At 40.4% G+C, this 16,676-nt stretch overlaps 1 protein-coding gene across 2 annotated transcripts in view; it reads right to left on the reverse strand.

The window, feature by feature from the left end:
• Window positions 1-16,676, reverse strand: part of LOC148373864 (ephrin type-A receptor 4-like) — a 63,913-nt gene that overhangs the window by 1,042 nt on the left and 46,195 nt on the right. For both annotated transcript variants that reach the window (XM_088329721.1, XM_088329727.1), the window contains 8 exons: window positions 16,616-16,674; window positions 13,455-13,568; window positions 13,196-13,381; window positions 10,260-10,321; window positions 9,962-10,171; window positions 5,206-5,382; window positions 1,641-1,828; window positions 1,035-1,214 (listed from right to left, as the gene is read on the reverse strand). In XM_088329721.1, coding sequence (XP_088185847.1) covers window positions 1,035-1,214; window positions 1,641-1,828; window positions 5,206-5,382; window positions 9,962-10,171; window positions 10,260-10,321; window positions 13,196-13,381; window positions 13,455-13,568; window positions 16,616-16,674 — 1,176 coding nt within the window. The remainder of the gene's footprint in view (window positions 1-1,034; window positions 1,215-1,640; window positions 1,829-5,205; window positions 5,383-9,961; window positions 10,172-10,259; window positions 10,322-13,195; window positions 13,382-13,454; window positions 13,569-16,615; window positions 16,675-16,676) is intronic.

Consider the following 16,676-nt stretch of genomic DNA (forward strand, 5'->3'; position numbering starts at 1 on the left):
CAATACAAATGATATAATATAATATAATATAATAAATAATATAATATACTATAATATAATATACATTTTTAAGCTTTTACAGCAAATGAATATCAGCTCCAAATATCGGTTACGAGCCTCAACTCAAAACTAATAATCTGTGTCAGCCCTGAAAAACCCATATCGGTGGGTCTGTATAACAATACTTTCAATAATTAACCTGTCAATGACATAGTAACAAGATAGTAATAACATGATAAGTTGTTTTTATAAAAATGCAGATCAAACTGGGCGTATTTTGCACTAATCAGTAACAAAGAGTAGCTCTCAGCTTGAAAAAGTTTGGGAACCCCGGGAGTAGTCTTTTTTTTTTCATTGATATCAACATGGTGAAACATTGTATGGAATGAGATTAGACATGACTCTTCAGTGAAAACATGTCATAAAGGCTGTAAAGAAAAAAATAAAAGACTGTCAGAATAAAGCATAAATATTTACAAAGTATTGCTTAGAAACTGTCATGGTTCAATGAAAGAATAGTGTTATGTCACAATAGTGCAAGGAAAAGTAATGCAGTAACAATAGCAGACGACCCAAATTCCCATAGAAATCACAAGATATGTTTTCAGTTTTGTACACTTGTTCAGGGTGGTGATGGCCATGGGGAAGAAGCTGTCTCTGAACCTGTTTGTTCTTAAGTTATAATCAGATTAGAAATACAGTATATAAAAGAAAATCGGAATTTACTTGAATTTATTCTCTCCTTTTTGACATTTTTTCTTTATCATTTTCTTCGTATATTTTCTGTCTTTCTAATTTTCAAATTGTTCTCTTTAAAATGTATTTATCTATATTTATAATTTGTATTCTTTTAGCATTTCTTTTCTTCTTAAACTTTCTTTTTTTGTTTTCTTAAACTAAACAAGCCACCGTCAGAGCAAACAATGTTTCATGAAGGCCATCGAAGATTATTCAAACGTCAACTACAACCAAGTTCAAAGTGTGCTGCATTTTTTAGAACCTGTTGATAGAATCAAGACAAAGGATGCACTGACTGGTGTGTGAGTGCCAGCAGGTTGTCAAGGCTGCAATATCCTCCCGCCAGCAGCGCCTCCGTGTACCTCTCCATGCCGATCGACTGTAGCCACTCGCACAGCGACCACTTGGAAACGCTCAATTCTGGGAGGACCGACATGCACAACTCTGGACACGCTCCTGAATCCAGCACTGTAGGTCTGCACACCGAAACACGGGTGTCAAAATCACATCCCATGGGTTGCTTATGCAAGAAGAAAAACACATCGCAGAGACCCCTCGCTACTTTGGTTATCACTTGTTCACTTGTTCACTAGTTCACGGATTTTGAAATTGAATTGATTTTGTTTTTATTGTCATTAATATCAATGTGTCGTGCATTGTGTTTCTAAAAGACAACAGGCAGTGGGAACAGATTATGTAGGGCGCTCTGAGTCGGGTTGGCGTGACTATGTGCTCGATTGTGATAGGATGGTGTATGCTGTCAGTCAAACAGCGGGGGCGCAAGAGTGGCTGCCAACTGATCTCTGTATGCTATAATACAAAATAGGATAAGAAGGATTGCATTTACGCACACAAAAAACAGAAATACATTCTATAAATAAAAACGACTGCATGAGGCACACCTTTCTCCTCCAGTTCTGCGCAGCGTCCCTGGGTTTCGAATAAGTTTATCCAGCATGTTCAAAATCTGTCCGAAAGTGGGTCTCTCGGCTCGGTCTCGTTCCCAGCAGTCCAGCATGAGCTGGTGCAGGACCACCGGACAGTCCATTGGGGCGGGAAGGCGGTATCCCTCCTCGATCGCTTTGATCACCTGCAACAGGGGTGTCAGAACTCATTTTAGCTCAGAGCCACATAAATTAATGGCATAGCCAGTGTGCCTTAGCTGGAGGGCTGGGGGTATTGTTGGAGGCTCACAATTGAATTATGATTCAGGGATTTAAATTGTGATTCTAAAACACTTATTCAAGGTTTTTTTCTGCAACAGTTTTTCCTCACTAAGATGTAATATCTTTTAGTAACTGTGCAATTGTAAAAAATAAAAAAGGCGAAAAAATAATTGCATTAATTTCCACTACATTTTATTTAACTGGGTTAAATCTTTGCAGACTGGAGAGTGACAAAAAGTAATTTAGATGATACATTTAATAATTTAAAGGTCTTTCTGCTTTTAATTTTTCCTTTACTTTATGAACCTGTTCATCTGAATACAGGGACTTTGTATATCTATGATAGAAGATTGCTAAAACTGCAAAGACACCAATCTATTTTTTTATTTTGTATTTTTCATCATTCAACACATATGGTACTATTATTTTAATTAATCAATGCTTTCTAGCTTATTAAAAGTAGTCACCAAATACAGCTATAGAGGGTGCTTTGCGAGTGGTGCCTGGCTTTGGTGACATCCTGTAGACCTATTTAAAACTACAAATCATTGTTTGTCGTGATGTAGCTCATTTTTCTCTTGTGCTTCTCTCAGCATTGTCTCGCGGGTCACATAAAACGATACCATTTGGCATTTCGGCCCTAAGTCTAACACATGTAACCTAGAAGGAGGACACAGGTGGAGCTTCATCAACCAATAGGACCAACCAGAAACACACAAACCAAGCATACTGTATACTCAAATACTTTGAAAAGTTAAGTTCTATTTTGGTGGTAAGACATAAAATGCTCCCCAATTCAATATTAAATTGCTTGAAAAGCAACAAACCAAGCTCCTTATTTGTCAAGGTTTGTGTCCATTAATTTAAGGTTTTGGGCCTGTCTGCTGTCAAGCTTCATTGGCTGGCCTGATGTGAAAGCAAAAGTAACAAAATGTCTGCCGTGGTTCAAAGGTTAAACACACACTCTGCTTTGTTTGCCTTCAGAAGTCCTCTCCTGAAATATCAGAGACGTGGGGGCCTGTTTCATGTATTCTTCCACATCAAGGGGCCTCATTGAAGTTGGCATAATTGGTCTCTACAGAAATAAACGTTTGAACAGAGACCAGTTGCACACACGTCGTCTTTCTTTCTTTCGGGTCTGTAATCTTGGAGAGAGCGTTTGACTCATAAAAAGTAAAAGTCCATGTGTGGCCTTGGCAAAACCAAAAATCTCCTCTTAACATACAGGTATATGTGGGTACATTTCTATAATTTCAATAAAAACATCCTTATATTTAGATTCAGGCAAAAAAAAAAACAATGTTATTGTAACACCTTTAAGTGTGCGTAAACACAGATAAACATTTCTCGACTGGTGTTATTGTCTCATTTCGAATAAAAGTTAATTTTCCACAGAGGATTAAAAATATATGACAGCAATCATTAGACGGTTCTTGTTTGGTAAAAAAAAAAAGCTGGACCCGTTTTCTTCCCTGCTCTTCCGTCCCGGGCATCGACCTGATTTGCCCTGTTTCCTGCCTCATACTTGTGGCCGACCTTTTTTCTGGACTTGTTACCGCCCTTGCTCCCCAGTCCCGGCTTTTGACAAGCTTTCCTGCCGCCCACTACTATCCTCGGTCGATACGGAAGTGCCACTTCCGCGTTCCTGCCATCAGCTACCCGTGTCCGACGATCATCGGATCGTGGAAGCAAGCACTGCTTTCTTTCTCAATAAAACTGAGTAAAACGAACGCTATTGGGTCCTGTCTCCGTTTCTGGCTTGTGACAGAAACATACTTTTATCGGATGGTAAGCCTTGAGAGTTTTTGTTGCACAGAGTGTGCCTTGGCCCAAAAAAGGTTGGGAAACACTGTATTAGACAATAAACCATTTAACCAGAGTAAATTCTTTTATTTTTTCAATACGCTAACTTTGCCTAAAAATCAATAATTTTTTTGTGTGAACATTTTGACCGGGAGACGCTGTTGAATCGAAACTTTCTTGAAAAAATTTTTGGTGGGATGTGTGATGATCAAATTATATGATTCGAAATATATTCAAAACCAAATCGTTGACACTTATCGATAAAAATCGACATCGACTATTTTTGGCCTATTGACCAGCTCTGTTATAAAAGTTAGGGTTCGGCGATTAGTGATACCAGGTATCATATTGATGCAACTACCGGCCACATTTGATGGTATCAGTCGTTGAATCAGTGACCGATACCATGTACAGCAAGAAATTAGAGAGTTCAAATTATTGTGATAAAGGAAAAATAATGTGTGCAATTCAAAACTATTTCTTTAAAAGCATCTCCTTTTAGGAGAAGCTAGATTTTTGTAACATTGGGGTTAATAACGTGGTTTGGGTAACTAACAATGGTTTTCATATCAGTATTAATGACTACCCAAAAAGAATCAAAGATCCAGGATACAATTTCTTGCACATTTTGACCCGGCTGTTTATAATCTCTTGAAAGCGCTTGTCTTGGGATCAAGAGGTCACAGGTTCGATTGCCGGCTCCTCTGTGTTATATGTCGAAGGCAGTAATGGCAGTAAACACTCAACTGATCGAAGGGCACTCTGAAGTCACCCAGTTTGAGATCGGTTGGAAACATATACTGGCCTGGAGAAGGATGGGTACTTGCCCGTGACACACCAAAAGAAATGGTTTCCCCTACGACCCTTGTGGTTAAGGGAACCAAGCAAGCAAGCAACCAACCAACCAACCGACCAACCAAATGTTTAGAATTTCTGAAACTCGTATTTGTTTCACCCGCCTTAGCACTTTTAATAAGATTATCGTTATTACTATGTTTTAATGGATGAATTAAAGGAGACATTCTTCCCCCTTGTCTCACATAAACCAAGTGGGACGTGTATGTGCTTGTATTAAATAAACAACTCTTTGTTTTTACTCAGTTTGATGTGGGTGCAATCAACAGCTTTTTAACTTAAAACACTACTAAATAATCAATACCATTTCTCAGTCCTTTGTAGAGGGGATTCATAATTTGTGTAAAATCTTCCAAAGACTTTTGATGTTACACTCATTGACTTGCAATATGCAAATTTAAAGTGATTTGCTAATTATAGATTACAAAAAGGCTTTGATGTGATGTATTACTTACAGTGCTTTAAAAACATCTCAAGAGTTTTCTTTTTCGTAATATCCCAAGGCACAAACTACACTCAACTGTGCCGTCTTTAAGGGCAATCAGTCCAAAACAACACACTTGTTTTTGTTTTAAAACATTTCCTGTTTCTTTTCTCGAAATGTCATATGGCTCTGAATGTCCGAGGTGATAAAAATACTCACATCCTGGTTGTTCATGTCCCAGTAGGGCCTCTCTCCGTACGAAATCACCTCCCACATGACGATGCCGTAACTCCACACGTCACTGGCCGTAGTGAACTTCCTGTAGGCGATGGCTTCCGGAGCTGTCCACCGGATAGGGATCTTGCCACCAGGGGACAGGTAGGTGCCGAGGGATTCCTGAAATTAGCCACATACACGTGTTGTCGCGGTAATTCCCAGGTGTCAACACAAAACTGTTTGAGGTACAATTCCATATGTTTTACAGTATATGGTTCGATCCGTTTGGAAACATTTGTTGGCCTGGAGAGGGGGTGGCGCCACCGGGCTGTGCTTGCCCAAGACACACCGCAGGAAACAGTGCCCATACGACCATGGTGGTTAAGTGATCCAACAGACCAACCAACCATTTTTGTGGTATTTTTGTCAAGATATTTTTCCAGCAGCATTTTTGTATTATAGTGTTAATGTAGTGGTATGTAGTATTTCTTTCGAAGTATATTGAAGTATTTCTTAAGTATGTTTTATTATTACTGTAGTTGTATTTGTGTTGTACTATTTTTGTAATAGTATTGTCGTATCATAGTATTACTGTAGTAGTGTTTTTGTAGTACAAGCATCCCACCAACCCACATTTTAATTAAAAAAAAGCAAAGCAAAGGGGGTATTATTTGTTTGGGATGTATGTACTGTATATGCATCTATTTTTCTGTTTGTTTGTGTGTCCACCCAAGAAAAGGGGGGTAGGAGTTCAGATACGACAACCAACTTTCAGAGGTTTTCAAGTAGGTTACCCAAGATGTGAAAAATCCCATAAAAACTTAAATTGGCATGTTTGGTTTTTAAGACTGAGCAGCTTTCAAAGAAAGACAATCTACTCTCGGGGAAGAACAAGTTTGGCCAAGATCACAATCTTTTAAAAGCAATCAGGTAGGTCACTTTAGGGTTGAAAATGCCGAAAAAAACCCACCATCCTTTTTAATTACATGGTGCTACATAAAAAACTAGGGAATTTTCGATTTGTGCATTTGGTGAAAGAAAAAAAATTGGAACTACAATATCTTTACATAACAATGTTACTATAACTATTGTCACTTTCATGTAAAACATTCCTAGAAAATAGTCATCTTTTTTAAAATTCATTTGATTACCTTTTTAGCCTTTATGGAATGTTGTCAAGACCCGAACAGAAGGAGGACCCAGATGCGTAACATTACTCACAAGTTTATTGAAATATAGAGGAAAGTCAACGCCAGCGATCCGATGCTCGCTGGACGCGGGAAGCAAACCGCTCAGGGGATCGTAGCGTGTTCTGAATGCGGAAGTGGATCTTTCGGAGCGTTGTTAGACGGAAAAACAGGTCGTTAGCTGGGACGGGAGATCAAACTTTGGTCGGGGTCAAAAAACGGGTCACAGCAGGAAACAAACGGGGAAATCGGAAACGAACGAGTGGAAAAAGGGTGACAAAACGGGAGCAACGGGAGTCAGAGTCAAAAAGGCTTGCCTTGTGAAAACAGAGGTTCGCTGACGGACTGCCGACAGGCGAGTGAAAGGACTGAGCTTAAATAGGACGGGGAACCAATCAGGTAACCAGGAGCAGCTGGCGCCAAACGAGAGGGCACAGGTGTGAATGTAATGAGTAATCATGACTGCTTACAATGTAAAATGGGTCATGGGTCATATTTTACTCTACAACTGCCAAAAATGGTCCCGCTTTGTTATAGACAAAAAAAAAAAAATCCTTAATTGAGTCGTAAATATTCTGTTAAGTAAGAAATGACAAACTTGAGTTAAAATTTGTCACAAAAGAGTGTCGATAAGAAAAAGTTGCTTGCTCATTAACGACTAATAACAGCGATAGACATCAAACAACCATTTCAATGAACTTGTTATTAAGTGAATTAGTCAGTCAGCTCATGATTTCATAATTAGTGCTGTTAAAATTTTAAAACTTTGACAAGTGATAAGGCTGCTTTAATTATGCAGTCAAAGCACTATTATTAATTAATTACAAAGGGGAGTCAAAACCAAGGTAAAAGGAAATAACTTTTGAGATTTTTGAAGTTTTTGTTACTAAGTTGTGTCTAGCATGCAAGGTTCCCCGGCTCACATAAGTATCATTCAGACTAGGGATGATCAAGTATCAATATCAAGTATTTGTGTAACAGCTTGATACTTGCAACAGTGGCCACATTCTGCCTTAAATCAACAATCATAAACTACGAATTAAAAATTAAAAGAAGGGAAAGTGCCATTCATTTCATGAATGAATGAAGGGAAATAATATTTGGGGATCTATATGGCTTAAAAGTAACCATTTTTGGCTAGCGAATGAATGCACTAATTCTATCAAAATTTTCTAGTATTAATCTCAAATTAACATTAAACCATGTTTGTAAAAGGAACGGCCACCAGGGATAAAATATTGCCAGTCATAATATTGCTAAAATGCACTGATGGTCTGATGTACAGTCTCCTCGGCCACTAATTACTTACAAGCCGTTTTTTTAAAGAACGAAATCAAGATGTTAAAATGTGCTATTTTATAGGGACATTTTTATTTAAGGGACATTGTAATCAACCTTTCTACGCAAGAACTAAATTATTTCCAAGACATTTGAGCCTATTCAAATGTTCCCCCATAATTCTTTATACATGTTGGTGTTTCGACTGCAGAAATAATGTGGCAGTTACTTAATGAATGCAGATTCGGTTCTTATTCGGATTTTTACACTTCTATTCCTTTTATCATGTGGCTTTTTTAAAGCAGTTTTAGGAGGTCTGCTTCTATGCGAGTGTAGACGGTAATTTGTAATTTATTTAGAGTAACGCACTTCTTTTTGGTGTCAGTAATCTTGAGGTTAACTGATCTACTTTTTAAATGAAGACACTAATAATTGTAACTAATTACCGTCTTTCAGTAACGCACACAACACTGTATAAATTGAATTTTTAGTACTTTGGGACAGCCGCTGAGTGTCTTTGTCCCACTCATGTCTATCAAGTGCACGGCTGTTGATATAGCGCATTGTGGCGTTATAGTGACACAACGCTGCAACTGCAGTTAAAACTGATGATAAACACAGGGGGCATTTTAAACAAGGTCAAGGTAAAAACAATGGATGCACAACTTTAAATACAAGATAAACACTTAAATAGTATAAAGTCTTAATCGGATAACGCCACAAGTATAGCAGTGCACATTCCTTCGCTATTGTTTGGCCTTGACAGATGTCCGCTCTTTTCTGGGTGTTCTTTTATCTTGTACTGTGTTTATGGAATGTGGAGAGTGCAAACTAGAGAGAGGAAAATAGCTCGGACACTTAAAGTGATAAAAATAACGATCCAGTGTAGGATACTGCCATGCTACCAAGACATTTCCCCTAACCTTTTACAATGACCTACAATTAAATGACCAGACTGTCCAGCTGTATGATAATGATTTGAAACGCCAAAGTGTTCATTTATGATCAAAAGATTAGTAATTTGCATATATGTCATGTTTCATGCCAGACGATTTATTTCATTGCGTGTAAAAATGAAATTTTGCCTTTTATCAACAACTGTTACAATCAACTAATTTGAGAACTTCATTTTGAAAAGCACCAACAGGAACTCCAATCGGTGACTGTTACATCATCACTTTAAAATGGGTAGCGCAAACGGCTTTTTCTCTCTCTCTCTTCAACCAGCGCTCATTCTGCCCAGAAGACCCCTGTGGGGAGTCACGCGGGCCGGGATAAGGATGGCCGACCAGGTCTGAAGCCTTGGCAGCCCAGAGCCACGAGGCTTAGAGAGCCCGTGGTTCTCTTTGTCTCTGTCGTCTCGTTGAGAACAGCCTCCATACCCACCACCAAAAAGGTTAGGAACTGTTTTTTTTTCAGCTTCCTGTGAGGCCATGTGCTTACACACACCCCTTCTCCAAGGGGCCCACTTTATTCTCAGATGTATGCAAGAAAAGATAACGCAACAATCTGTGTTTTGGGCAAATTATTCGTTATGACGCGCTATGTAATAATTTCTAATCATTTAAATGAGTCGATATCTTGAAACCAGGTTTTTTGATCAGCACTGCCTCCCCCTTGCTAACACTGCAAATCGTAGTTTGATAGAATCATCATTTGCATTATATATCTGTGTGTCTATATATTTTTATTTTATATATATTTTATTTTATATTATATTTTATAATTATGTGTCTATATATGATCCATCCATCCATCCATTATCAGCACCGCTAATCCTCATTAGGGTCGCGGGGGTGCTGGAGCCCATCCCAGCTATCTTCAGGCAGTAGGCAGGGGACACCCTGAACTGGTTGCCAGCCAGTCTCAGGGCACACAGAGACAGACAATTCACTCGCTCAGTCACACCTAGGGACAATTTGAACCGGACAACTAACCTGAAATGCATGTTCTTGGAATTTGGGAGGAACCCCACGCAAGCATGGGGAGAACATGCAAACTCCACACAGGAAGTTCGATCTCTTGACCTCAGAACTGTGCCGCACATGCCATGCTGCCTGTCTATATATCAATGAAATGCAGATTTGATAATCCAAAGCCAAAACACAATATGTTTAGAGTATTGCTTAACGTCATGATTCAGACCAAAAAAGAGGCTATCTTGGGAACTAATACGAGTGGGAAGTTGTGAGCACCACCTGCTGGCCGAATCTCTAACCACCGAACCAAGCAAATAAATATTCAAAAAAATTACTTGTTGTGAAATTATGTATTTATTTATGTTTCATTCTTACCCTTGTGGTATAGGCAGCCTCCGGGTCGTCCTCCAAAACCCGACTGAGGCCGAAGTCGGACACCTTGCACACCAGGTTGCTGTTGACCAGGATATTTCTTGCAGCGAGATCTCGATGAACATAGCTCATGTCTGACAGATACTTCATGCCCGAAGCAATACCGCGGAGCATGCCCACGAGCTGGATCACCGTGAACTGGCCGTCATGTTTCTGCCCAGCGACAAGAGCCATTCAAGCATAAATAATTTTGACGCTTCTGCGCTGAGACAAAATGGACAGTAAAGAGAGTAATGTGTACCCTAAGAAATGCATCCAGGGATCCATTTTCCATGTATTCCGTAATGATCATCAGTGGTTTGCCTAAACACATGACAATGATTCAGTGGGTCATATTTTTTTTCATTCTGTAACATTTTCCGAACCAGTCGATGTTACATCTTTTCAATCCAATCAAATTTTAGCTTCCATATGTTGCCATGTCATAATAATATGGCCACCGCTTTGTAACGTATTTACCGACATAGGAAAACCCCCCAAAAAAAACAAAATTGGCCAGAAACTTGAACGTGCGTCTTATAATCTGCTGTGCATTAAATGTGGACAACATTGGAAAACCATATTTTTGCAATTATTGATCGGTCGATAAAATTATCTCTGACACAATTGCTTAACAGTGATGGCAGTGGGGTTCGAAACGAATAGCAATGGTAAGAGCACCAAATCCTGACCACAAGGCCGGAAGGAACATGGATGGTTCTTCAATTGCATAATGAAGTGCTTTGAGAGACTGGTTAAAGAGCACAACACCTCCAGGCTACCCTCCTCACTTGACCCCTTTCAGTTTGCCTACCGGACAAACCGCTCCACCGGGGATGCCATCTCCTCTGCGCTTCACCTGAGCCTGACACACCTAGAGGAGAAGAACACCCATGTGCGGATGCTGTTCCTGGACTTCAGTTCAGCATTCAACCCCATCATCCCACAACACCTGGTAGACAAAATGAGACTCCTGGGTTTCAACACCCCCCTGCGGAACTGGCTGCTGGACTTCCTCACTGACAGACCCCAGTCAGTGCGGATTGGTCAGAACATCTCCGATGTCATCACCCTCAGCATGGGCTCCCCCCAAGGCTGTGTCCTGAGTCCCTTGCTGTTCACCCTGATGACACACGACTGCGTCCCTAGGTCAGCCACAAACCACATCGTGAAGTTTGCGGACGACACAACAGTGGTGGGCCTCATCAGGGACGACAACGACCTGGCCTACAGAGAGGAGGTGGAGCAGTTGGTGGGCTGGTGCAGGGACAACAGCCTGGTCCTGAATGTTGACAAAACTAAAGAGATCATTGTCGACTTCAGGAAAAACCAGCCCAACCATGCCCCACTTTTCATCAACAACAAGGCTGTGGAGGTTGTCAGCAGCATCAAGTTCCTAGGGGTGCACATCACAAACAAACTCACCTGGTCCGTGAACACTGCATCACTGGTTAAAAGGGCACAGCAGCGCCTGTACTTCCTGCGGAGGATGAGGAGAGCCCACCTGCCCCCACCCTCCCTCATCACATTCTACAGGGGCACCATAGAGAGTATCCTGACCAGCTGTATCTCTGTGTGGTGTGGAGGCTGCAGCGCTTCCGACTGGGGTAGTGTGAGGAGGGTGACGAGGACAGCAGAGAAAATCATCGGGACTTCTCTCCCCTCCATTCAGGACATTGGCCAGAAGCGCTGCCTATCCCAAGCTAAGAACATTATCGGGGACCCCTCTCACCCCCATCATGGACTGTTCACTCTGCTAGCCTCTGGGAAGAGGTACTGCAGTGTGCGGTGCAGGACCACCAGGTTCCACAATAGTCTTGTCCCCCTGGCCATTAGACTGTTAAATGGTCAATCAAACACATAGTAAATCTAAACTGCTGCTAATCTGTACATCTGTTGGTTTTGTTTGACTTTTTGCACTACTGGCAGCTCTTTATAGCTAGCCACTCCTTGCACATCTGTTTCTCTGCACTATTGTACTTACAGCGTTATTGTTACAGTGTTATTGTTACTGTTTACCTGACTTGTTTACCTGACTGCCCATTTGGCACATCTGGTTAGCTGCTCCGCTTGCACTATTTGCACTACTGTAAAATACCATACATAGCCATAATTATTTAGTATATTATTAGTACTCAATACTCCAACTCAATACAACATTTTATTTATATCTGTACATTCAAGGAAACTGGGCGGGTCAGATGTATCGACATTTCGTTCTGTATACACGTGTATTAGAATGACAATAAAGTAGATCTGAATCTGAATCTGATAACATTGGATACAACGGGAATCAAACCCGGATCACGGCGGGGGGTTTTGGGGTTTTTAAGGGTTATTGATCTATCTTCGTTATTCATTATCCATTATCCGTTATCGGTCAGTTCATTATACGCTACAAAGCCTAGGAGCAAGGATCACGGCGGGGAAAGCGTCAGAATTATATCTAATAGACCACCAGGCATAGAGATGACATAAAAATGCATTGAGTCCTATATCATTATCACATTTTTTAGTCACGGTGTTAGATATGCAAGACATATGAGAATACAGAAAGTGATTAAAAATCGGTATAAAATTGTGTTCCACCTTTTTGCAGCTCAGACTAAGAATTGTAAGTGACAAAAGTCTTGAATATTTGCGGTCGGGTGTTCATATTTTACAGTACGACGGAATTATTTCCCACAATGACTTTCTCTTAATTTCGGAATGACCAAATTACTTGTCGCAATGCCCTTTTATTCAATCAGTTCAGGTATCCTGCGATAGAATACTGTATTTCAGTGGTCCCCAACTTTTTGTACAATGGACCAGTTTAATGCCTGAGAATATTCTCTTGGCCCAATAACAAAATTTGGAACCTTGAATATAAATAGTGTGATGATGACATAAAACCTACTGCCTTTTTGTATGTTGTCAACATCCCTAATGGTCTTGTGAATAGAATATAGCATGGGATTGCGCCGTAATCCAGGTTTGAGTCCTGTTGCATCCAATTGTGTTTAGTTACATATACGGACTGATCAATCAATGCACAAATATGTTATTGTTTTTTGTGCAACCCAAGCCAATACCTAAGTTTTAATTCCATGTGCCTTGTAGTCCGATGCGCCTTATATATGGAAACATATAACAAAAGACTGTTTTTGTGGGGTGCACCTTATACCGTGTACAATTTCTACTGCAACTTCAACTCACATCTGGTGATGACTCCCTCCAGCCTGATGATGTTGGGGTGGTCAAACTGCCCCATGATGGACGCCTCCGACAAGAAGTCTCGCCTTTGCTTGTCTGAATATCCCGCCTTCAGACTTTTAATGGCCACGTAGACTTCGCGCTTGCCGTGGGCACGCAAGCGGCCGCTGCACACCTCGCCAAACTCTCCTACACGGCAAATGGCGAGGCCAGTGCCAAGTAAGCGCGGGGGTGTCGGCTTGTGCACAGTTCGCAGACTCACCCATGCCAATAACTCTCTCGATGTGGATGCAGCTAACGTCAATCTCCTTGGCAAACTCGTGGATGGCCCGATCTGGGTCCTCGTAGGTGAACGGGTCCACGTAAATCTTCACGCCTGCCGGGGAGGAAATAAGATGAGGGAGAGAGTGACAATATTTCCAAAAGGTGTTTGGTAGATTTGTAAATGGAATAGGAATGGCCTAAACAGGATTTTCTGGCGGATATTTTCTCTGCGGTTCATTTCTCTAAATCAGTCCAGTTCGGCAGTTTTGAGTCATAAACTTTTTGGTGAGTAACATTAGACTGATTGTCCTCACAGTCAATTTCACGAAACAATATGTGAAGCAAATCCCCATTTCATTTCATGATGTGCACCGGCGCAGACAATCCGGAGTGACCATTCCTCCAGGTCTCTCCTGTTTATTTAAACTCTTATCGAAAACTAAAATGTCCTCTAAAAATATACCCAAACACACCTATATATTGTGCTTTGTTAACAAATTAATGGAAAAATGAATACTTTAACAATATTTTGGTGATTTGTAGTTATTATTCTTTTTTTTGGGGGGGTTTTCAGTTTCGGACAAAAATTTTACATTTATTAGATTTGGGCCAATCCTGCGTAATCGAGGGTGCTTCGAAAATAAAAAAATCAATAGCCTTTGGGATGTAAATATCGCCAAAAGCACATGATTGAGGCAAATGAAATAAAAAATATATTATTGCTGAAGATCATAAAATTCTGTCTTCCAAATCTAAATAATAAATTCAAAAGCAAGTGGATTATGTAGCAATTTCACAAATTTTTATAAAAACGTGAGAAATGGCATTCGTCAAGTAAGTAATACAGCTCTTGCTACACACTCAGGCATATCTTGGGTAACAGTCTCTAGAAGATTACTATTTTTCTTTTTTTTTATATACAGATTATCTGCTCGTGAGTAAGTACAGGGAACATGTGTTTATCCTAATAAATAATTATTCATATTCAAAATGTTATTCATGTTTTGAAACACCCTGTATAATTTGCGCCTGTTCTTTGTTTTGTAAAATGTTCGTAAAATACAACATTTAGATAACTAGCTTCCCAACACAAGATACTAGTTAACGACTGTATTGATGAGGAGGGTGAGGGTCAAACAGAGTTGCTGGATACAACCGGAATGTTTGATGTTTGATCTTACATTACACATTACACGTAGTCCAGTGTTTTTCCGAATTGCTCAGTCCACAATTGAATGGATTTGGGAGTGCAGTCCATAAACATGCCCGATTAAAGTCGCCGTTGACGATAAAGCTCCGTTGGGGTGTGCAAGCTGCTGTTTATTGATAGCAGTGGGCAGGAGATTTAGCGCTATGCTAACGTTAGCATCCGGTGAAACGGTTAGCGGTGGAAAGTAAACAGCAAACATATGTGTCGAGGAAGACGCAATTTTAATGTAACTTTACGCTTTGTTCATGAATAAAACTAGCATGAACAGACACTCATCATGGAAAAGCTGTCAATCGAAAGAAGGCATAATTACCATAATGGGAATCATTTTACGAGTCTGTTCATTTGTAAACACAAATGATGTGGCGAAATGAACAGTTTACAAGAAGCAACATCCGATGAAGCAGAAATGTTTAAGGCGGATTCCTACTTATCGATTGTGTGTTTTGAGTAAATATTTTACACGGTTGGATGGATTGTCCTTGATATAACAAAGCCCTTTTCGTGGACATTAATAGAAGTTGAAGACGGCCCAGGGGACGTATTGGTGAGTTACCTCGACTTTTTTGGGTATAATTTCAGACTAATCGTGATGTTTCTCTGATGAGTATACAGTGGGACCTCGCTACTTCGCGGTTCCACGTTCGCGGGTTCAGAGCTTCGCGGGTCTAAAAATAAAATAAAATAAAATGATTAAAAAAAAAAAAAAAAAAAAAAAGCATTTTTGAAAGGGCGTCGCTACTTCGCGGATTTTCACTTTTCGCGGGTGGTTTTGGTCCCCATTAACCGCGATAACCGAGGGATTACTGTATTTTGAAATGGTCCCGTATTTGTTTATCAAAAGTCTGGCGAACCTTGGGGGTTAAGGTACAGTATATTATTAAAACTTTTTCTGTGTACCGTCTTTCTATGTGCACATCACAAACAAACTCACCTGGTCCGTGAACACTGCATCACTGGTTAAGAGGGCACAGCAGCGCCTGTACTTCCTGCGGAGGATGAGGAGAGCCCACCTGCCCCCACCCTCCCTCATCACATTCTACAGGGGCACCATAGAGAGTATCCTGACCAGCTGTATCTCTGTGTGGTGTGGAGGCTGCAGCGCTTCCGACTGGGGTAGTGTGAGGAGGGTGACGAGGACAGCAGAGAAAATCATCGGGACTTCTCTCCCCTCCATTCAGGACATTGGCCATAAGCGCTGCCTATCCCAAGCTAAAAACATTATAAGGGACCCCTCTCACCCCCATCATGGACTGTTCACTCTGCTAGCCTCTGGGAAGAGGTACTGCAGTGTGCGGTGCAGGACCACCAGGTTCCACAATAGTCTTGTCCCCCTGGCCATTAGACTGTTAAATGGTCAATCAAACACATAGTAAATCTAAACTGCTGCTAATCTGTACATCTGTTGGTTTTGTTTGACTTTTTGCACTACTGGCAGTTCTTTATAGCTAGCCACTCCTTGCACATCTGTTTCTCTGCACTATTGTACATACAGCGTTATTGTTACAGTGTTATTGTTACTGTTTACCTGACTTGTTACCTGACTGCCCATTTTGCACATCTGGTTAGCTGCTCCTCTTGCACTATTTGCGCTACTGTAAAATACTATACATAGCCATAATTATTTAGTATATTATTAGTACTCAACTCAATACAACATTTTATTTATATCTGTACATTCAAGGAAACTGTGCGGGTAAGATGTATCGACATTTCGTTCTGTATACACGTGTACTAGAATGACAATAAAGTAGATCTGAATCTGAATCTTCAATGGGGGGACATGCGGGTTATAGTCAGGTGTGGTTTTTGTATGTACAAAATGTTTTTTCTTTTAAAAATGTACTGGGGGTGACTTTTAATCAGTCTGAATTTTATGGTATACAAATATCTTCCTAGAGTAAGCCTTTTCAGTAGTAAATTTGTGTGAATTTAAACAATAAATCTACCTGGATTAAGATGCTTCTCCTCTTCAGAGTCATGCCTGGTTTTACTGTACTTGTTCCTCCT

Source organism: Urocampus carinirostris, chromosome 1 (genome assembly GCF_059441175.1).
Source record: "Urocampus carinirostris isolate Australia breed hairy pipefish chromosome 1, RoL_Ucar_1.0, whole genome shotgun sequence".
In the NCBI taxonomy this organism is placed as follows: domain Eukaryota; kingdom Metazoa; phylum Chordata; class Actinopteri; order Syngnathiformes; family Syngnathidae; genus Urocampus; species Urocampus carinirostris.